General features: G+C 35.1%; 1 protein-coding gene across 1 annotated transcript in view; it reads right to left on the bottom strand.

Moving 5' to 3' along the window:
- The window catches only part of CPSF3 (cleavage and polyadenylation specific factor 3), a 35,671-nt gene that overhangs the window by 4,321 nt on the left and 8,029 nt on the right, over positions 1-23,321 (bottom strand). The window contains exons 6-15 of the mRNA XM_058287894.1: positions 23,043-23,132; positions 21,499-21,649; positions 18,814-18,989; positions 15,996-16,154; positions 14,895-15,041; positions 11,937-12,089; positions 8,883-8,991; positions 6,600-6,698; positions 5,441-5,535; positions 3,893-3,980 (exon numbers count right to left, since the gene is read on the bottom strand). Coding sequence (XP_058143877.1) covers positions 3,893-3,980; positions 5,441-5,535; positions 6,600-6,698; positions 8,883-8,991; positions 11,937-12,089; positions 14,895-15,041; positions 15,996-16,154; positions 18,814-18,989; positions 21,499-21,649; positions 23,043-23,132 — 1,267 coding nt within the window. The remainder of the gene's footprint in view (positions 1-3,892; positions 3,981-5,440; positions 5,536-6,599; positions 6,699-8,882; positions 8,992-11,936; positions 12,090-14,894; positions 15,042-15,995; positions 16,155-18,813; positions 18,990-21,498; positions 21,650-23,042; positions 23,133-23,321) is intronic.

Below are 23,321 nucleotides of genomic sequence, written 5' to 3' on the forward strand. Positions count from 1 at the left end.
CCATTCATATGAAATGCCAGACTAGGCAAACGTACAGAGACAGAAAATAGATTAGTAGTTTTCCTGGGCTCAGGGGGAAGGTAGGTCAGTGACCACTTAAAAGTACTGGGTTTCTTTCTGGAGTGATGTAATTCTTTTAAAGTTGACTGTGATGATGGTGGCACAGCTCTGAATACACTAAAAACCACTGAATTATACACTTTAAATGGATGAATTGTATAGAATGTAAATTATATCTCAATAAAACTGTCACCAAAAATGTAGTACAGTATTTTGTAGTCCTTCAGACAAAACACACACACATCTCCCCATCCCCCTCTCCCTCCAATACATATATACCATGGAGAAAAATACCAGAAACAATTTCATAACCTCAACCATAAATAGGGAAATACAGTCTAAAAATCTGTTGTTTTTAAGAGACTTTAAAAATTAAGGATTTTCCCAATATTCTTTCAATTAATTTCTTAAACCAAATAATCGTATTGTATAATATTAAATTTTTAATATTATATTTTAGGTGGAGTTTTTAACCAACCCTACTTCTTCGACATTCATATTTAAGTCTACTGCACATAAAATTGTTATTTATTCTAAATTATTCTACATTTCAGAGCATTGTTTCTATAGTTGTTTTTGTGAGATTTAATTGCCTAAACCACTAACCAGATGCCAGCCCTCAAAGCTATATACTAAAATCATTTTATATTTTGGAGACCAGATTTAGCTCAAGTGGTTGAACACCTGCTTCCCATGTATGAGGTCCAGGGTTCAGTCCCTAGTACCTACTAAAAACAATACAAATAAAAAAAACCAACTCTCAGCAAATATAGTTTGGTGGTTGAGCTCCTGTTTCCCACGTACAAGGGTCCTGGGTTCAATCTCTGGGACCTTAGGGAAAAAATCATACTTTAACTATAATAATGAGCTCTATTATAATTATTAAATGAGCAATTCGCTGACAGATAAAAATCTTTTAAAACATGCATTATTGGGAAACAGACTTGGCCCAGCGGTAGGGTGTCCGTCTACCACATGGCAGGTCTGTGGTTCAAACCCCGGGCCTCCTTGACCCATGTGGAGCTGGCCCATGCACAGTGCTGATGCGAGCAACGAGTGCAGGGCCACGCAGGGGTGTCCCCTGTGCAGGGGAGCTACACATGGAAGGAGTGAGCCCCATAAGGAGAGCTGCCCAGCGCGAAAGAAAGTGCAGCCTGCTTAAGAATGGCGCCACCCACACGGAGAGCTGACACAACAAGATGACGCAACAAAAAAAGACACAGATTCCCATGCTGCTGACAACAACAGAAGTGAACAAAGAAACAAGATGCAGCAAATAGACACAGAGAACAGACAACCGGGGTTGGGGAGAGAGGGGAAATAAATAAAATAAATCTTAAAAAAAAATGCATTATTGAAAAACAGCTTTGAAACTATTAAAATAAACTTACAAAGTATGTGTATATATTTATATGCATAATCATCACTAATATTTATGACAAACTCCTCAGATACATGCATTATATTAGGTATAAAGTAAGTTGCCCAATTATTCAGGTATACCTGCCCTTAGTTGGTCTGTATGTCAAAACAGGACATAGACATGCTGAAAACAAGTGCAGTGCATAAAAGAATACACTATGAAAACAGATAAGTTTTCATATGTGTCTTCTCTGGGAAAGGGGGAATTATAAATTGAAGTTGGTGGTCACACACAAAGAAATATAACACAAGTTGCTACAAAAAGGAACAAATGCTATCAAAGAATCAGACTGTTTCAAAGATGTCTCTAGAACAGAGACTAGACATTTTTTCTATAAATAGCCAGATAGTATTTTAAGCTTTATGGAACATATAGCCTGCGAAATCTACTCAGCTCTGCCACTCTCAACTCTGCTGTCAAAAGTAGTCCTAGCCAGTATGCAAACAAATGGACATGGCTGTGTTTTCAATGAAACTTTATTTACAAAGACATAGAGAGACCTGTGGACCACAGTTGCTGATCCCTGCTCTAAATGTTCAAATCCAGTTTGGATGAGGTAAAATCAATTAGTTAAATAATAAAAGTATAAAATGAACTTCCTAAACATCCTCTTGGTGCATCAAAAGAAACAGGGAGCATGTTAGTCCTTCCAATACTTTTCATCTATGAAAGACAACTTTCCATGCAAATGTATCAGATACACCCCCTGGGTTCAGTCTTACCTCTTTAAGATGCTCTTTCTTTCATGCCACTTTTGAATCATTCAGGAAATAATGCTGGCTTTACCTTCAAATTACACCCAGAATCCAACCACTTTGGGCTACCTCTATCAACTGGGTGAATGGAATCTCTGATTTTATACTTGCCCTCCTAACAGACTACTCTTCCTTTTTTAAAAAAATTTTTACTTCTATATATTTTTATAACTTTTTTAAATTATAAAAAAAAACTTTAGATTACATAAATGTTAAATAAAAAATATAGGGGATTCCCATATGCCCCATTCCCTACCTCTCCCATACTTTCCCACATTAACAATATCCTAACAGACTATTTTTAAAAATTTTTTATTTATTTATTTGTATTTTTTTGAAAATACATAGATCACAAAAAATGTTACATTAAAAAATATAAGAGATTCCCATTAGCCCAAACCCCAACCCAGACTACTCTTAATAAGCTCCAGAGCAATCAATCCTTTAAATCCTTTTCCAGATCACATCACTCCCCTACTTAAAACCCTGCAGGTAACCCATTACTTTTATTTTTACCAACTAAAATTATAAAATAAAAGCAAAGTAAAATAAGGAAAAAAATGACAACTGCCTTTGAAAATGTTCTGTCCTAAATATATTTGGGCCTGAAGGTATACTGAAACTCATGTTAAAATCCAAGGTGCAATCTTCTGTGGCTCATATAAATGTACAGCTTCATGTCCTAATGTGAACTGCACACAGGGGTACCCCATCACCCACAAGTATATTCAACTAAAACTGATCATCAAATGGAGTCCAAATTATAATTTTTCTGACTACCACTCAAAATAAATTAAAATGTTTAATAGTAATTCAAAAAGGTAATTTAGATCTGAGCTATTTGTTTCATATCAAAGATGCAGCCAATTTCAAAAGAATGGGATACAAAGCAGTCAGCCAAACTTTTTTTCCTCTTAAAATCAATGAGCAAATTACTTGTACACATATTTAAAAAATTTTTAATCAGCAGGAAATATTTTATCAGAGAAAAGGAGCTGATGCCATATGAGGGAAAGGTCGGAAGACTTCCTAGAATACTTCAAGATTGACTCCTTAGTCCAGTAGTCAAAAAAGGGCCACCTTTATAAGCTAATGATGTATATCTTATGACATTTATTATGAATAATTAATTACAAAATACAATCAAACTGTAAAGAAATAACTAAAATATCTTTACTATAAACAACATAATTAATATTTCCCTGGCATTTTTTTTTGGTTGAAAAACAGAAAAGAAAATGAGGTTATTGTAAGATTGTCTAATGAGGGAGAGTTCATTCTATTCAACAAGTTTTATTAAACATGAATATATTTTCCTTGTAGACATGCTGGCTCAATTTAGCACATTTTGGAACTTTAAGATTAAATTGTTTTTAAGAGGGCTGTTACAAAAGGGCTTTTATCTGAGTATTAATTACAATGAATATCCAAAACAAAAAGTAAAATAATAATATATACTATTACGCATACATTATATCTTAAAAATTACATTGGATATAGGACATGTTAAATTACACCAAAAATTTATAAAATCTATAGGCTAAAATACATAGGAATGAAAAAAAGCAAGAGCTCTTTAGGACTCTACTATTTTTTTAGCTCATAAGACCATAGGAGAAATAAATGAATTGATAAAAATGAAATAATTTTGTACCTTTCCTTATTTTGGGGTTTGACTGAACTTCTAATATCACGGTTGTTACTGTATCTGCATACATATCATTGGAAGGATTTGCTAACCACTGGAAAGGAAAAGGCAGAATTAGGAAAGTATAAATATGACCAACCACAAAAGCTGTGACTGTGACCCACCCAACTATGGATAAGACTATTGCTTTAAGTATTTTCACAGAAAAAGCAATTGAAGAAATGATTAGACTAATCAATATATAATTCTCAGCATGGTGACCTCCTCTAATTTAAAAACAGTAAAATTCACTGAGTCCTTACCTTGTACCAAGTGCTTTATATGAATTATCTTGTTTAATTCTCATATCAAACAGTAAGTATAATTAACATCTTCTTTTTATAAATGAGGAAACTGAGGCTCAAAAGTAACTTGCCCAGGGTAACACAGGCAGGAATTGCTGGTGCTGGCATTCAAACTCAAATTCCTAAAATCTATATTTCAGTAGCATATACGGCACAGGGAACTATTATTTAAACATTTACATTTGTTTCTCATATGAAGCCTAATATCTCTTGACAATTTTTCATGTGCCCAGTGTTTTTGATGACTACCAATTTAGGATGTGACCAGTTTAATTACTTCAGGAACAAGTTCCCTCTTTATCTTTCATTATCTCTGTAAAGAATACTTTTAGCCTCAATTTGAGGCACTTGAAAACTTTCTCTAAAATTTCTTTCACATGTTAACTCCAGAGACAAAAATATATTCTTTAATAGTATTTAGTAGAGAACATATTTAATGTTTCTAGTAACATCTCTACTTTCTCTGATATTAAAGTTTTACAAATTATTTTATGCAACTTCACATTATAGTATGTACTCCTTTCGACACTTTCTTTAGTTAATTTTCTTTAGCCTTATGAACAAATTTAGACCTAAGTCACAGAATTCTAGGGGACTAGGCCAGACAGACCTTTTTTTGTTTGTTTTTAAAAACAGTATTTATGAACAGAATAGGTAACCAGGAAATTTACAAATAATTTTTACCTTGAGGCAGAGAAATAGGTAAGGTGCCTCCCTGGATCATTCAGTCCCAGGACTTACTTTTAAAGTTTTTTGTTACACTTAACAGATGCCAACCTATCAAAATCAACCATCTAACTCCTTGGTGTTAGGGTTCCAAATTCTACAAATAGGAATTTAAAGTTCTACCAGTAGGAACTGGATTCATCTAAGATTTCTAGCCTTTTTGGATTTTGGCCACTTTAGTGTTGCTTATTTGAATCTTCAAGAATCTACTCTCCTAAAAGAGAGCAGCATGACAAGATTATTTTGTTTGTTTTAATGTAACAATTACATTTTAAACTATATTTGTAATATATAGAAAATGTCTATACAGGCTATATTTAAAAAGCTGATCTTGGACAGAAAAATAGGCATATATATTTTCTCCCAAAATGTTGGAATTTTTTTTTTCCCTCATTTGAGAAGAAACTAATTTTCTTTAACATTACAGGTGAACTCTTTTTAAAAACGTTTTTCCTCTTTTTTAAGATAAATGATCTGATCTTACTTCTAATACCACCATTCCTGATTCCTGTATTACAGTAATATTTTTGAATACTTTCAGAGCAGGTTTCTCTTGAATTTCTAATTCTTCTACATCACCTGAAAAAAAGAATTATAAAATGCGTATAATTTTCTGATTATCTTTCAGAGGCATAATTATTCATTTGTTTATATAGACAGCTGAAATAAAGCTGAGATACAGTGACAAATTAACTGAATAACTCATTTGTATAGTCCATTTCTAATTAGCTATGTTTTTATGTTACTTAGGGCAACTGAAGGATATCAGCATATATAATAAATATGCAACTAGGTAGGATTTACTTGGACATTAAACATTTTATCAGTAGCAAACTTTGGTGATTCTCAACATCTATGTTTGTATAAAAGATTCACTTTTCCATTAGCATGTCATTTAATATGAGACTACTCAACTGTTACTTCTACCTTATGTTTCCATAAGTTTTATTATTCTATTGTCTAAGATGAGATTTTTCTGGCTTCCCTAGTAAACTCTTAATCAAGGATTAATTTAGACATATTTATTTCCTTTCTATGCTATGACCTGTAACTGTAACATGAGTTTCTTTCTAGAGGTTTATTTTACAGTAGACCTTTACTATATGAATTATGAAGAGCATATTAATGGAAAGCATGTTTTGTCATTTGAAAAGCATTCCTGCTTAATTAAGAGAAAGTCCATATCTTTCCATTTAGTCATTGCCCCTCATTAAGTTAATACACAAAAAATCTCTAACACAAAATTGTCTAACATGAAAAAAGAAGAGGTTTACCACATCTCACTGGCCTTTGGCCTGTGGTCATGTAATCTTATAAAACCTATGGTGCAGCCTGGGACTGATGGAACCAGAAAAATTATTTTCACTGAGCAAAGAAGAGAAATAGATAAAATCAACTAAAGTAGATTTTAAACACAAGGAGCAAAAACTACTGATATACTTAGACTCTTAAGTGGATCAAGGAGAAGAAATATTAAGGGATTTTTAAAAATTTGAGTATATTTTTAACATGACCAAATCAAATACAAATAAAATTTTGTAATTATCAGACAATTAGCAAAATTAAGTAACATCCATTCCTAGGTATATAATTATCTTACTCAAAAACAGAAAATGATTAGATGAATTTCAATAAACACACACCTGTCAATTTTTGTAGCTGGTAATAGAGCAAATTAAAAGGACCAGTATATGGAATGGCTTGAGTCTGTTTTACGGTGCTCATGGCCAAGTCGGTATAATCTGAAGAGAAAGTTAGAATAGATATATTTTAAGAAACTATGAGGCCCACAATATACAATTTACAAACACATACCATGAATAATGAAAAAAATGAAAGCAAAGTAAATGGGAACATTATGTTTTTCAGAAAGCTAACAAGGTGCTTCTTAATTTAGTCCCATCCTACATTTCTACCTTTATCTCCCTTCATCCTCTTCTCCCACAATTACCTTATGCTACAGTCACAAGAAATCCTCAATCTTCTGAACATATCAGGTTCTTAAACTCAGCCAGTGCACCAGCTGTCACTGCCTTCTTTCCTACTTGGCAATTCCTAGCACTCCTTCAACACCTGGTACAGTGCTGCCTCATTTGCAAAGCTTTTTCAACTCTACCAGGCCCAGTTTATCCTTATAATGCACTTCTATATGTCATACTCATCAACATGGTGATAATCTCTTCATAAGACTGTAACTCTCATTAGACTGAGAGCTTTTCAAGGACTTGGATTTTGCTTTTAAATAAATCTTAGTTCTCTAGGACATAGCACAATGCCTGGCATAGAGTAGTAGTTCACTAACTGCTAAATGAGGGAATAAATAATATTCTACTTATGTGATGGACTGAAAGCTGACAGTTGGCCTATTTCAGATTAAAAACTGCTGCTATTCTTATTCCCTAGGAAAGCACTTATAATTTATTAGTGCTAGAAAACTGAGTACAGTTATTTACTTGACAATAGTACCATATTTACTGAAAAAGTAATACTATTTATGGCTTCACATTTACACAGGCATACAACACACAGAGAAATTTTTATAAACTTTGAAAAAATAGCAATTCGCAAACTTTTCCTATTTAGATTTGTGCGATTTTTTTTTTTTTATGTTTAGTGTTAAAAGATTTATTTTTCTCCCTTCTCTTCCTCCTGCCGTACTGTTTTTGCTCTCTGTGTTATCTTCTCTTATTTTCTCTCCTCTAGGATTCATCAAGACTCGATCCTGGAGAACCCTGATGTGGAGAGAGGTTCCCTGTCAATTGCGCCACCTCAGTTCCTGGTTTCTGCTGTACTTCACCTTGACTCTCCCCTTGTCTCTGTTTTGATGCATCATCATCTTGCTGCATGACTCACTTGCGTGGGCAGTGGCTCATCACGCGGAACCTCACGTGGGCACTGGATCGCCATGCAGTGTGAGATTTTTAAATTCTCCTTTATAATGAGTTATAATTTACATATACTTTAGCCTTGGCTTATATAGTTGATGTCGCTTATTTGAATGATGAATGAAAATTCGAACAAAATAAAGAAAATTAGGCTTCACATTAATATTTTCTTCTTTTTAAATATAAGATTTTGTCCCTTACTCCTGACCATTTTTTTGGAATGGTAAAGAACCATTTACATCAGCAAGTGATTTAAAACTACAGATCATTTTAAAAAAAAGCTTGTCTGTTGCATTCAAAGCTACTTCAGAAAATGAAAGCACCAATACTCTGTTGTAAAAGGTAGAAAAAAAGGTTGGCTAAAAGGTCAGCAGGAGTAGCCAGTCTTTCATAGCATTGAACTTATGCTTCCAATTAAGAAAAAGTTTACTTCACAAAGAATTTGAAAGTTTCAATAGTTCAAGGAAGATTTTTTTTCTATAAAGCATATTAATTATTAACTTCCACCTATTTCAATTTTTTTTAAAGATTTATTTTTTTAAATTTATTTCTCTCCCTACCCCCAGTTGTCTGCTCTCTGTGTCCATTCACTGTGTTCTTCTGTGTCCATTTGTATTCTTGTCAGCGGCACCAGAAATCTGTGTCTTTTTTTGTTGCGTCATCTTGCTGTGTCAGCTCTGTGTGTGTGCGGCGCTACTCCTGGGCAGGCTGCACTTTCTTTCGCGCTGGGCGGCTCTCCTTATGGGGCACACTCCTTGCATGTGGGGCTCCCTTACGTGGGGGACACCCCTGCGTGGCATGGCATTCCTTGTGCGCATCAGCACTATGCATAGGCCAGCTCCACACGGGTCAAGGAGGCCCGGGGTTTGAACCGTGGACCTCCCATGTGGTAGACGGACGCCTTATCCATTGGGCCAAGTCTGCTTCCCTCCACCTATTTCAATTTTATTAGTTGGCTGTTACTTAAAATTTGGGTGCTGTAAGAGAAGTGTTCTTTCAATGCTAAGATCAAATTATGTTTACATTTACTAGTATACTTACTGGAGAGGTCACAAGGAGAAAGTATGTGATAATTAAAGTTTCTCTTAACAAGTATTCCTGAGACCCGCTGGCCTTGTTCTGGTTTTTTGTCTGCTAAAAAGCCCATGACCTATTACAAAACAAAACACAACAAAAAAACCTTTAAGGAAAATATAGAATCTTATACAATGCAATTATTCAGTTACTCAGTCAAAGTAATAAGCATTAGACATATGAACTATGAAACACATGAATTAATCATGAAAAATATAAAATACTCTATAGGCATGGAAGTAACATGGTTCCCAATATCCCAAAGGGAAAGTATCCAGGGGGAAGATATGGCAAGAATGGATAAATCCACTCACCCAGGACAACTAACAAGGAGGTGAGGATAGACAACCACCACACCAAGAAACCGCGAGAGTCTACAACTGTAAGCAAGAGAATCCCATCCATCAGCCTTATGGGATTGAAGACCCTTCTCAATTAGAGGTGGAGTGAACCTCACCATCCCAGAATTCTCAGGATTAGGGAACAAAATATGGACTAATGCGGGCTTACTGGTATTCTATTATAGACTTACTGTAATTCTAGCAATGCAAGAAATTATATCATTGATATGGACACAGTGGCACTGGTTTGCTGAAAGCAGGGAGAGGGAAAAAGTGTAATATGGGGGCATTTTCAGGACTTGGATTTTGTCCTGAATGACAATGCAAAGACAGATATAGGCCATCATATATCCTGCCATAACCTACAGAATGGAGTGGGAAAGAGTGTAAACTACAATATAAACTATAATCCATGCTGTGTGGTGGCAATGCTCCAAAATGTTTCCATCAATTACAATGAAGTACCACACTAATGAAAAAAGTTGTTAATGTGGGGAAAAGTGGGAGAGGTGGAGAGTGGGGCATATGGGAATTCCTTATATTTTTTTATGTAACATTTTATCTAATCCAAGTATCTTTTAAAAATAAAAAAATAAATTAAAGAATGGATAAATCCAGTTCAGTCCCAACTGGCTCAATGCCCTGTGAAAACCTACTGGGTACTGGGGCTCCAACAATTTTCAGGCGGTGGACTTGGCCCAGTGGTTAGGGAGTCCCATCTACCACATGGGAGGTCCACAGTTCAAACCCCAGGCCTCCTTGACCCGTGTGCAGCTGGCCCATGCACGGTGCTGATGCGCACAAGGAGTGCCCTGCCATGCAGGGGTGTCCCCGCGCTGGGGAGCCCCATGTGCAAGGAGTGCGCCCCACAAGGATTGCCGCCCAGCGGGAAAGAAAGTGCAGCCTGCCCAGGAATGGTGCCACACACATGGAGAGCTGACACAACAAGATGACGCCAACGAAAAGAAACACAGATTCCCATGCCACTGACAACAGAAGCAGACAAAGAAGACGCAGCAAACAAACACAGAGAACAGACAACCGGGGCAGGGGGGAAGGGGAGAGAAATAAATAAATAAATCTTTAAAAAACAAAACAAAACAATTTTCAATAGCTACATTCTAGTGGGCAATGGCAGGAAGTGCAGGCTGGTTATCAAACTCATGCAGACAGAGCTCCATCTATGGAAAGGTGCGATCCTGTGTTAGACCTAACACCCAAAGGAGCATCATCTTTGAATACAAAGGTCAATAAAAATAGGTGTGTATTAAGTGGAAAAATTTAAGAGAACAGAATAATGATTATTCAAAAACAAATGAAAACCAATACCATTACAAAAATGACACCCACCATTCTTAAATATAGCCTTTCTCAACTACATATAGATGAACTTACAGGGATGCAGACAGCATATCTCATACTACTTTTAATCATGTAAGGGCAAATGGAAGCAAAGTACTGGTAAGTTTGTTCTAAACTATAAATGGAGGCAGCTTTGTTTCACTTGCTTTCCTAGGGTTATATTCTCCCTAAATGCTGGTGACTTTATAGATAGGAGCTTTATTCCTAGGAAACTGGTTTTACTACTGTGTTGTTCCTAGATGCTAATAAGGTGGGAATGTTTGCCTGCCTGTCAAGAAAGTACCTCAGAGAGCAATACCGACAGATTAGGGTTCTGACTGTATCTTCTGCTGCCAGTTACTGTTTCTCTCTTTATTCAAATGTGTTCCAGTTTCCAATATGCTGATTTATTAATATATATAAAATTGCTTGGCCTGATATTTCAAGAAAGTAAAGTGCATGGATGTTTTGATAGTTCTTTGTGGATATGATTTCCTTTACCCAATTCTCAGCTTCTGTTTCCCATGTTTAAGGATGACTGCCATAAATCTGACTTCTCCCTAACCAAGTGTACTGCACTTTAGGGAAAAAACAACCAAAGATTAAATAACTAAAATTATGGCAAAAACAAAAACAAAACCAGAATACTACAATAAGAAACTATATTGGGGGGGATGACTGTTGAAAGTTTTTCTCCCTCTATATAAGTTAAATATTTAAAAATTTATACCTATTTCTAGACTGACATTTCCTAAACTGTGTTCTCAATTATATAGTGAAAAAAGTTTTAAGAAATGCTGCATACTATTTATTATGGAGATTTATTATGCACAATAGTCTAATAAAAGCTCTGAAAAGTCCTGCTGTAAAGAAATCAGCTTAATTTTGTTCAACTCACTTTCTCCTAAATTGCATGACTACACAATCTGCCCTCCGTTCCCTCCCCCCCACCCCCCCACCCCCATTTCAACTCACAGGGTTTGGGTATACAGTTCTAGATTTTCAACTGAATATATTTTTTTCTGCATATATCAGACCATTAAACTGTCCCATGAAAAGTTTTGCTGAGCAGTGTAAATACAAAAATAGTGCTATTCTTCTGCAACAAAAGCCTTACATCATAGGTTTTATTAATTTGTTCAATGTGACTTTACAAAAGGATAGTCATCAATTAATTTCTTCATGTCTGGCTCATTATGATTTAAAAGAATGTTGTAAAGTTCATTAATATATGTCTCATATTAAAACTTAAGATAAATTATTAAAAAGTTTCCCTTAGAAGAACTTAAATATGTACTTCCATGAAGAAAAGAATAGATTAAGAAACGTGGCCTTTTACCTTGGCTAGTTTTTCCCCTCTGAAGTTTAAGGTCACTGCTTCTGTATTCCGAGGATTATGAACTTCTATGTGAACTTCATCATTATCTTCATATTCTCGAATCAGGGCTGCTTTCAACCTGGCCATCTCATTCTGTTCTCCATGGACTAAAATCTACATAGCATAAAATTTTAAAGAGCATAGGAAAACATCCTTAATTTAGATTAATGATGGCCCTTGCCTGAGTTAAATATATAAAATAGAGAATACTTGAAATTATTAAATTTCACTACTTTTAACGTCTTCCAGTCTAATCAAACTTTTATCGACATCTCCTTCTGTTTGGCTTTAAAAGATCCTTAACTAGAACTATTTAAAAGATAGTAAAGAAACCTGTTTTCTACGCCCATCTTTGCCATTAACTAGACATGGGACTTCGTGAAAGCCACTGACTTTTTCTAAGCTTCCATGTTCATGTTGGTTAAGAACCTGGACTAGGTGACTTTGACAGTCGTTTTACCAGCTTTAAATGTAAATGAGTCTGATGTGAAACTATTGGTATTCCAACTACTTCAGAAAAGACCCAGTTTTTTTTTTTTTAGATTTCTAATATTAAGACTTTCAAGGAGGTTTTTTGTTGGGGTGGGAGTGACTACTGACATTTTCTTCTGTTTATTAAAATACTAAATAAAGTACTGCAGAATCAAATGAAGTGACAAGTTTCGAAGAGGTATTTACAACTATTGCGTTAGCTTCCAGTTTCTTTCTGTTCACTTTTTTTTTAAGATTTATTTTTTAAAATTTATTCCCTCCCCCTCCCATTTCCCCCTATTCCCTGCTCTTTGTGTCCATTCACAGTGTGTTCTTCTGTGTCTGCTTGTATTCTCACTAGGTGGCTCCAAGAACTGATCCTGGGACATTCTAGAGTGGGAGAAAGGCGATTACTCTCTTGCACCACCTCAGCTCCCCTGTTCTGCTACGTTGTCTTATTTTCTCTCCTCTGTGTCTCTTGTTGCGTCATCTTGCTGCACCAGCTCTCCACGTTGGCTGGCACTCCTAGGCAGTGTGGCTTTTTCCCCAGGTGAGGCTGCATTCCCACATAGGCTGACACTCGGCGTGGGTGGGCCAGCTCACCGTGTGGGCCAGCTTGCCCTCACCATGAAGCCCTGGGCATCGAACCCTGGACCTCCTGTATAGTAAACGGGAGCCCAATTGATTGAGCCACATCCGTTTCCCTCTGTTCACTTTTATAACCCATATTTTACAAGATGGATAATTATACCTATAGACCACTTGTGTATTATCCCTTGCCTCAGGCCAACAGAAGGATGCTCAGTGTCATTACTAGCCAAAAGCATAGAGCAGAGTGGTGAAAAGTCCAGGTTTTGAGTCTGGCTACCTGAACACAAATTCTGGCACTGCTACTTACTAGCTATAGTAGCCTTGGGGAAATTCTTGACTTCTCAGTTTTTCGTATTAAAATAGTTGATAAATGTAAAATACTAGCATGGTGCCTCGTACAGGGTAAAAATTCAATAAATGACAGTTATTATATATTATTGTCACCACCACTAAGAGTATTATTATTTTGTCATGTATATAAACTTTTTTTTTTGAGGTACCAGGGTCAGGGATTGAACCCAGGACCTCGTATGTGAGAAGTTGGCACTCAACCACTGAGCCACATCAGCTCCCGAGTTGTTTTTTTCATTTATTTACTTGTTGTCTGTTGTTTTGTTTTTAGCAGGCACTGAGAACCAAACCCAGGACCTTCCATGTGGAAAGCAGGTGCTCAACCGTTTAACCACATCTGCTCCCCTCATACACATATCCTTTTGCTAGACCTGGATATTGAAAGGTAAACATCAAATACAACTTAGAAATTTAAATCGTCAAGCAGAGAGGTAGATCATGGAAGAGTGATGAGATGAAATGACACTGAAGATGAAGTAGTGGTACTGGAGAGAAAGAGCAACACTGCTTTTTCTCCATGGTTTTAAAATCCAGGGAAATTTTATATCCCTAAGCCACATAAACAAAAACACTTAAAGGCATCTACTCTGTAACTAAGTTCTATGTGCTATGATGTCAGTGAATGATTTTCTCCATCAAAGATTCTGATCATTAAGGGCTAATGGTAAATAAGTGTGAGAACTATCACAGTAAAAGAATTTAAAAACTAACAAAAAGCCATTTCCTCTATACTAGTTTTTAATGCATTCAGAAAGGATACTTCATTTGTTTTCTATAGACACATATTCTGTAAATGTTACTGATTAAAAATACATAATTTTTCAGCTTATTCCTCTCTCCAATCCCACCAAAATATATATTTGCTACTTTTATAATTACATGAAACTTAAAAATATAAACAAGTTAAATTTTTAAGGAGCTATGTATTTCATATCTTTTTAAATCCTGAACATTTACATGAAAGGCAACATGACTTGCCTTTCTCCTATCTCCACATTATCCTTATACTGCCATTTAACATTATTATTAAGAATTTACTATGTACCAGGCACCATGTTAAGTGCTGTGGATCTATCTTCTCTCACTTAGTCCTCAAAATAACTCTATGAGTGGGTACTATTATTATCCTCATTTACAAATGAAATACAGAGAAGCTATGTAACTTGCCCAGGGTTACACAGCAATTATGGGATGGAGCTGGGATTCAAAACATTCCAATTCCAAAGCCTGTGCTCTGCAATTATTAAGCAGAAAATAATGGAAGTAACACTGGAATTGGGTTAGTAGATCTGAATAAGAGTCCCAGCATAAAATGGAGGAAATTAAAATGCACAGCTTGCCTAAGTCAAAGAGAAGTTGTAAAGTTCAAACCCAAGTATAAGTGAAAGTGCTTGGTTTATAAAGGGCTACATTGATGGATGACAGTGTTTGATTTGTGGACTGGTTGCTGCAAAGTTTCTTGGGCATCCTCTTTTTTAAATACAATAATCAGATTCATTGACTAACCACATGAGGAGGTTTCAAAGCACGAATAAATTCACTGGTTTGCTGGTAATCAGTGTGAGCAGAGAAAGAAATGTAGTCAACAGACATTTTCAGTGGTAACTTCTGCCCAGACATGGTAGTGATTTCTTCAGGTTCAGACATGATATGCTGTTAAAACAAAGAACAATAAAAAACAAAACAAAGTATCCAATTAGAAAAGGTACATTTTCTACTTCACACAGCAATAAACTCTTACATTAAATTTAGGACTTTTTAGGACAAAAATCACTCTAACACTACTTAGTAAATGTCACTCATTTCCTTGATCAAACAAACATTTAATAAGCAGCATACTAGACAGATTAACTAAAAAAAATGTATTTAGAGTGCTGGCAAAGAAAATTATTACGCTTATGCTTATAAAGGCAAACCTGTATTGCTAACTACTCTCCTGCTCTAAAAAGACACTTTCCAGATATGAGAACGTGTATAAAGGATAGATGTGTTCCTATTCTGGAAATCTATATTAAATAAGAGGCCAAAATTTTTCCTCATGAACTCATAAAATAAGGTAAACCAATAAAAATTATCACAATGGGGAATTATAATGTATTTTAAAAAACAAAATATGAAATTATAGGTAAGAGGAGATAAGTGAACATGATTCTTAGATGTTCACGAGTTGGCTTTAAAGTTTTGCACGTATTTTCTACAAGGCCTACATCCTATGAGTTAACATCCATTTCAGACCAAGAAGAAGATGGAGAGTCAGCTCAAAACACATTATACAGCTTTTCCAGGAGAATCCTTATTAGTGAACCTCTTTGTCATCAGATGAAGGCATTCATGCATTTAATTGTCTGTCTCAAATTGGTCCCATTCCATTTTTAAATTGCAACCAGAAGAGCATTTCTCAGTCTCTAATGTGCATACCATTTGCCTGGGGATTTGTTACGCCATTCAGTCTGCATAAGTCCTCAACTTTTTGAACATGTCTAGCTAGCTATTTCCATCTTATTTAAAGAATCAAATCCTGTATTTCTGAAAGAATTACTTTAATGGAAAAACAGTGAGAACACTGCCACCTCTGCAACTCTAATTAGGAATAAGACTATAACTGACCTTTGCAAGTGTCCCTTCTACACAGTATCCTGCTATGATGACACCATTCCTTTTATCAGTACACCAGCTCTCAAACAGCTCTCTGGATAAGCCACTTTGCATCATTCCTGGGGAAGCCATTACAACACTGGGACCAATGTCATCAAAATGATCCATGCTCTGGGGGAGAAAAAGAAATAGTAAAAAAAAAAAAAAAAATTAATTAGGAGGGTTGAAAAAGGACTCTATTTCTCAAAAACAACAGAAAACTAGGTAAAAAGATTAATAACACTACTGAAAGGGCCTTGACAAGATTAATAAACATATTAAGTCCAATTTCCAAGTTTCTAAATAGTTTAGGGTGGAGATCATAGGACAATTGATTAAAATCAATTAATTCACATTGCCCTTATAAACCTACTGGTAGCTAACAGGCCATTAGGACCACAAAATTAGCCCATAGTTGGGAGAAGAGGCCTTGAGCCACAAAGAAAGCAGGAACAAAACAATGAGGAAATCTTGAGGTTTCTTTTCATTTGTCCTAGAGTATACTGCTGAAAAGGCTTAAATTTAAAGAACATCAATAAATAAATTTTAAAGACTGTCACAAAATTAGAGAAATATTACTAAAATCCTTCACAGCATTAAAACAAAAGGCTTAACTTAAAATAAAAATTTCAGCACGGCTTACAAGAATGAACAAAGAATGGCAAGGATTTGGTTTTTTTTTTAAATTTGTCCCTCACTTTGGAGAAATAAGTTATCAGGCTGTAGCTTCGCACCATGTATTATACTAATTGCCCAGTGAAAAATCATACATTTCTTCAAGTAGGATAATTTCAAATACAAGAACAAAATAATCTATGACTGAATTCTTGCATATCAATGGTTGCCATGGCCAGGCTATCTGGTAACTGCTGGAAATCCCTTTTTCTTCTCTGTATTTGCAATTTAAGATTTTTCTTCTTGATATCCTTCTGGGTTGAGGTTTCTCCACCTGGATTTTTGAATGTATCCCTATAAACAATTCTACCCTCAAGGACTTTTAATTTAGTTGGTATGGAGTTCACCCCCAGGCTGGGGATTTTTTAAAACTCCTCAGGTGACTTCACTATGTAGCAGGTTTGAGAATCACTGCTCTAGAGTCTAAACCAGTGCTTTTCAAACTTGAATGCACATACCCTTCAAATGGAGACTCTTGTTAAGAGTCTGTTTCAGTATAACTGGGATAGGGACTGAGATTCTAAATTTCTAGTAAAAAGGCCTGGCAATCCAAAGATTAATGGCACAAGCGTCATCTGGGAACTTCCTAGAAATGTAAAACTCGAGGCCCCATCCCAGATCTGGGAACAGACTCTGGAATACTGTATTTTGACAAATTTTCCAGGTGTTTCCTATGGGCACTGAAGTTCAGAAGTATTGTCTAGTAAACAACGAGACAAAATGTCCACAGTAAACTGAATCTGGACTTATTTTTCTGTAAGCCTAATTCTTTTATTTTAAATATTTACACTGTAAAATGTGACAAACATACAGAAAAGTCCACAGGACAAAAATGTACAGCTCAATAATTTATTACCAAGTGAATTCCTGTGTCACCACCATCGACATCAGGAAAAAGCATTATCAGCACACCAGGAATCTGCTCTCCTCATGTCCCCTCCAGTTCTTCCCAAGATACAGATTATCTCAACTCTTCTGATAGTCAGTACCTTGTCTATTTTTTATAGCTTTACAAAGTGTGTATCCCTAATAATATACTTCTATTTTTATGTAAACTTTTTTACAAAAAGGGACATAAATTTTAAGAGTATAGCAGAATGAATTTTCATATATTGAACACATCCAAGTAACCAGTACCCAGCTCAGGAAACAGAACATATCCAGAGCTCCACGAGGCCCCAACATCCCCTTCTAGTCATTACCTATCAACTCTGCCTCCTCCTGCTGCAAGAAACCTTTGGTCTTCAGATTTTTCCACTCAAGATAATGTTTATGAGATTCATCCCAACGAATCTCATAAACATATTGCTGTATATAGGTAAAGACTGTTTCACTACTGTATAGTATTCCATTGAATGACATAATTTATCCATAATAATACATATTTAATATTTTTTCCTTTCCAGCACCTAGCAGGCAGGCAGAGAGTAAAAGGAAGAGTCAAATGGGTTTCTAACCACTCAAGAATTTTCCCAAAGACTCATGCACCTTTTCATACTTCATGCATATTTTGAATTGGTCTGGAAATCTAATAAAAAAAGTCTAACATTGTTTCTAGGGAAAACTTGTCTCCAATTCCTATAAAATTAACTTTAAAATATATTTTATAAACAGAGTTACTTATAACTTGAAGACTATGTATAATGAATTATTTTGGACATTATTTTGTTATGAACCAACTGTTAGAGTGAAACAATATATTCTTTTAAAATAAAGTAAATTGATTTTAGTGAATGCTCTAGAAAAGTGAATATATGAAATTTTTTACATGTGAAATTTGCAGTGCTAATCAACAAGATGGTTAGGTTTCAGAGGGGACAGAAAATCTTAATATGAAATATAAGATATTCTTCTCTTTTGAGCTTTTTATACCTATGACAAGTTTTTTAGCAATTATAAATATTGAAATCATACGGTTGCTTAGAATTAGTAGTAAGATTTATTAGGAAAAAAAAGAATGTCAGTTGCTGGATTTTTTGGTTTCCAACAAGAAATATTGTTTGCTAGAGAAAAGCTAACACTTGAAAGGTTCAGTCAGAGTCAACCACATGCAACTTCCCACTATTCATGAATTATTTGTGTTTTACCCATCCTTCTTTCTCTCACAAGCACTCACCTTGAGGTTACTAATGTGTTTGAAAACAAAGGGATTATTGATGTTGATTTGTTTGCGGATTTTATCATTCATGGCATTTACGTAAGTCTGGTACACTGCCATACACTTCTTGGCCAAGGATGATGCATAGTATATTGGAATATCATGAAGTTCTGGGTGATTCTGCCAGTATTCATCTACAGAGAGAATGTACATGAAACAAATATCACTTTATTTGTGGGGTAAACAGTTCAAATAATAAAACATACACATAATTAATTTCTTAAAATCCAGACAACTATGGAACAAGTGAAAGCATATAACTATAAGAGTTTAAGAAAAATTAGCCTGGTCCTTACTATCTTAAACGTATAAAACTGAACTTATTTCTAAATACTATTATATCATCTAAAATGAACGTTGTGGCCATAATCTAAAGATGCAAAGGCTTTTAAAAAATCCTTTGGTGCAAGTTTATATTAACCAAACAGTATCTGATAATTAATGAAAGCAGTGGTCCAAAGACCTTCAAAGAAAGTCTTCATTTAATCCCCAAATTTTATAATGATTGTGAGGTCAAAGGATGTCATTTATCCTATTAAATGCATTTAGGAAATGACTAGTATTTAACTTACGTATTTTTTTACTTCTGATTTTTAAAATAACCTTTTTACCATTGTACAAATAAGGAAACAGACTGAAAAATGGTCGAATGGTGTGGGAATGTTATTTTTCTACTTGATATAGAAGTGAAAATTCTATGTAAGGATGGAAACTGTTTTTCTCTCACTTGTTACAAATATATTTCCTGTTTTGTCCTCTGACTTATTTTCTTCCAATTTTTTTTAACAATGTGATTAAAATCTTTAATGGTGTACATCTCAAGATCATCCCACTATTTTTGAGTGTAATTTTATGAATAGATTTAAAATAAACTAAAAAGCTGAATAACTTGTCCAAGGTTATATGGCTAGAATGTAGATAAGACTTGAAACCTGTGACTCTAATGGCTATTCACTTTCTACTATACAACCTTAAAAGGGAGAATTTGAGAGGAAAAAGGGAGCAATCAATTTCAGAAAGTAGTAATGATTCATTAAAAAAATCATAATACATGCTCTGATGGTAAGGTTTATCTGAATTTCAGATAAACAATGAAACATTTTTCAGTAGATGAATAAAATATTAAGTATTTGGGATATACTTTTACCAAAAAATTATTCATTGCTTACCCAAAATTAAAAATTTGGGTGTACTGTATTTTTATTTGCTAAATCTGGCAATCCAATTTGATGATGGCAACATGGCACCATCTCAACTTCCTAACTTCCTCTTCTCTTATTACTTGTTATGAAGACATTGCATCTTAAAACTTCTAAAGACTAATTTGACTTGCAGTTAAACTGGATTAGAGTAGAATTAGAATACTTAGCCTCCAGTAAGTCCTTTGTCTTCCTGTCTCTGCCAGTTTTGTTTTTGATCTTGGGTCATTTATTCAGTCTTTCCTTGCTTATTGTCCTTTTTGGTCTAAGAGGGATACTATTTATTTTAATGACCAAAGAAATGGCAGAACTGAGAATACAAGGTTAAAGCATGAAAATTTCTAGTTCTTCACATCGAAGCTATATAAATACAAAGCACCTAAAATTTATTCTTCAAGAAGAGTGCTGGGAAATGAATGTGGCTCAAGCAGTTGGGTTCGATGCCCAGGGCCTCATGGTGAAGGCAAGCTGGCCCCTGCACTGAGCTGGCCCACGGGGGAGTGCCGCCCTGCGCAGGAATGCCGCCCCGCGCAGGAGTGCGGGCTAATGCAGAGAGCTGGCGCAGTAAGATGATGCAACAAGAAAAAAAGAAGACAGACAATAAGAAGACATATCAGAACAGGGAGCGGAGGTGGCACAAGAGAACGATTGCCTCTCTCCCACTACCGAAGGTCCCAGGATCAGTTCCTGGAGTCGCCTAATGAGAATACAAGCAAACAGAGAGCAGACAACAGGGGTGGGGACAAATAAATAAATCTTTTAAACAAAAAAAAGAAGAGTGCTTTCCCCAGATAGAATTACAAAATGTTTGAGTTAGAAGAGATCATTAGTTAGAAATTTATGCTAAAAAATAACGACATCCATTGTTGTTCTTATTATGAAAAGTAACACATGTTCATTTAAGAATTTGGAAAAAGAAATCACCTACTTTCTATTATCCAGATTTTAAATATTTCCAGTCATTTTTGGTATATTTTTACCTGAGAATTATAGTATATATAGTTTTGAACTCAAATTTTTTGGTCCACTTTAATAGGTTATATGAAAATTATGTAATTACTCATCTGTAACATTATTTTCTCCTCATAATGTGCTACTTTACTAATGTGCTATTTCTTTAAAAGTACTGAAATGATGTATGCTCTTACAGACAAAATTGTCTGTATATCCCAGTTATTTCCCAGAAGTAGAACTGCTAGGTCAAAGGTACACATATTTTTAAGACATGATGCTGATTGCCAAGCTGGTAACCAAAAAGGCATCCCAATTTACATTCCTAGTGGCAGCATATGCCAGTCATTTCCATGGGCTCTTACTAGTACCAAACCCCTATTTTTTTGATGTGCAGAAAGGTTAAATGACTTATCCAAGGCCACACGATTACAGTGATAGACGACCCTCCAAGATTTTGATAATCTCCCCAATAAAAAAGGAAAAGGCATACCTAAAATCAAGAGCAGTTCCTGAGCCCTTCCAAGAGCAAATACAGGAATGAGACCTCTGCCCCCTCTATTGACAATATCATGAACAGTGTTACAGAATCTGGCTTCTCGCTCTTCACGTTTCTCATGGATATGGGTACCGTAAGTGGACTCCTAAATAACACAGAATTGTGAGACAAAGACTGCTGATGCCCAAAGAATTTAAAAGTTAAACATCAGTGAAATGCTGAGATAAAGTGATTCATTTTTTCAACATGCCATTTATTTGAATACATATTGGTATAATATAAATTGTAAAGAAGACAAATTAGAACTTCAGAATTCAGATCTAAGCAAAAAGAACCTTTCAGAAAATCCTGGGAAAGAGATCAAAACTGTATCTTGGCATATATCCCCCTCAAGATAATTTGCCCACACCTTTTTTTTTTCTTTCTTTCTTTCTTAATATTTTGTTTAGTATATTTCTCCTATAATAGATAAGTCAAAGTCTATAAACTGGAAATACCTATTGTTCTTACAGTTTGGTTTAAAAATATCCCCTGAAGCTTTACTACGTGTGGTCCACTAACCAGCAGCACTGGCATCATCTGGGAGCTTGTTAGAAGTGCAGAATCTCAGGCCCCAGTCCAGAACTACTGAATCAGAATCTGCATTTTAACAATATCACCAGAAGATTCGTATGCATATTAAAGTTTGAAAAACACTGCTCTAAAATTGCATGCAAGTAACTATTTATGCAAATAACTACACGACACCATTATAACTTTTTTTTTAGGATTAAAAAATTAATTATCCCTTAAATTAGTGCCAATTTATATGCTACATATACCAGGAGCTGACCCAAATCTAATCCACTCACAACACGTTGTTTATAGACAATATGCACTGGCCCTCATTCTTGAGCAGCTGGGGGATACAGTAGGTGGTGGGGGAGAAGCAGGCAAAGATTTATGTTTTTATATATACACCATAGGCCCAAAATAGCTCTCTTCCAATTTCTGACCCCGTTGTTACCAATACACATTAATACTTCTTTCTACCATTTACTCACACCCCATCCCCCAAAAAAGAGCTTCTGCACACAGTTCATTTTTTTCTTGTTCTCCTAGACTCACAACCTAGTAGGCAGATAGGACATACACATATAAAGATGAACAATGTGACAAGTTAGCATATTCTAAGGGCCAAAAGAGTCATTCTGGCATAGACAGGGGAGCCACACCATTTCTACAAACCCCTTAAGATGTCTTCCTATGAATTTGGAGTAATTCAACAGACAAAATATTTGAGAGACAGTGGGGGTATATACCCATTTTAAAGTGTCCTGCCCAGAGATGGCCTAACATCTCTGATATCAGACAGGATTTATTATATTTAACAGCAAGAAAGTGGAGTTGTGCTGCTAAGAGAAGGCAAAAAATACATTTTTATACTAAAAACCAGACACATTTATAGCCAATAACATATAATGAAAGAGACCGTAATATTTTTTTCTGCTCAAAAAAATGTTCTAATATTACACTAATTACAACATATTAGTACTTACAATGATAAGGATATCAGGTTTAATATTAGGAATTTCAGCTGCCATTAAGTGTCTGTCTTCTTGTCTTGAGAAATCACCTGTATACAAAAGCTGTGAAGCAGCAGCAAGTTAGGCTTTTGGAAGGTTTCATTTTGCTAATGAATATATTAAGCTCATGAAATCTGAAAGTGAATTTTAATAGAAAAAAATAATAGCTTACAATGATGAAATCTAGATGAGATACTTGCATTTGATTCAAAATCTGGTTAAGTCACTAAACCATAAAGTATTCAATCTAAC

This window comes from Dasypus novemcinctus, chromosome 25 (genome assembly GCF_030445035.2).
Source record: "Dasypus novemcinctus isolate mDasNov1 chromosome 25, mDasNov1.1.hap2, whole genome shotgun sequence".
Lineage (NCBI taxonomy): Eukaryota > Metazoa > Chordata > Mammalia > Cingulata > Dasypodidae > Dasypus > Dasypus novemcinctus.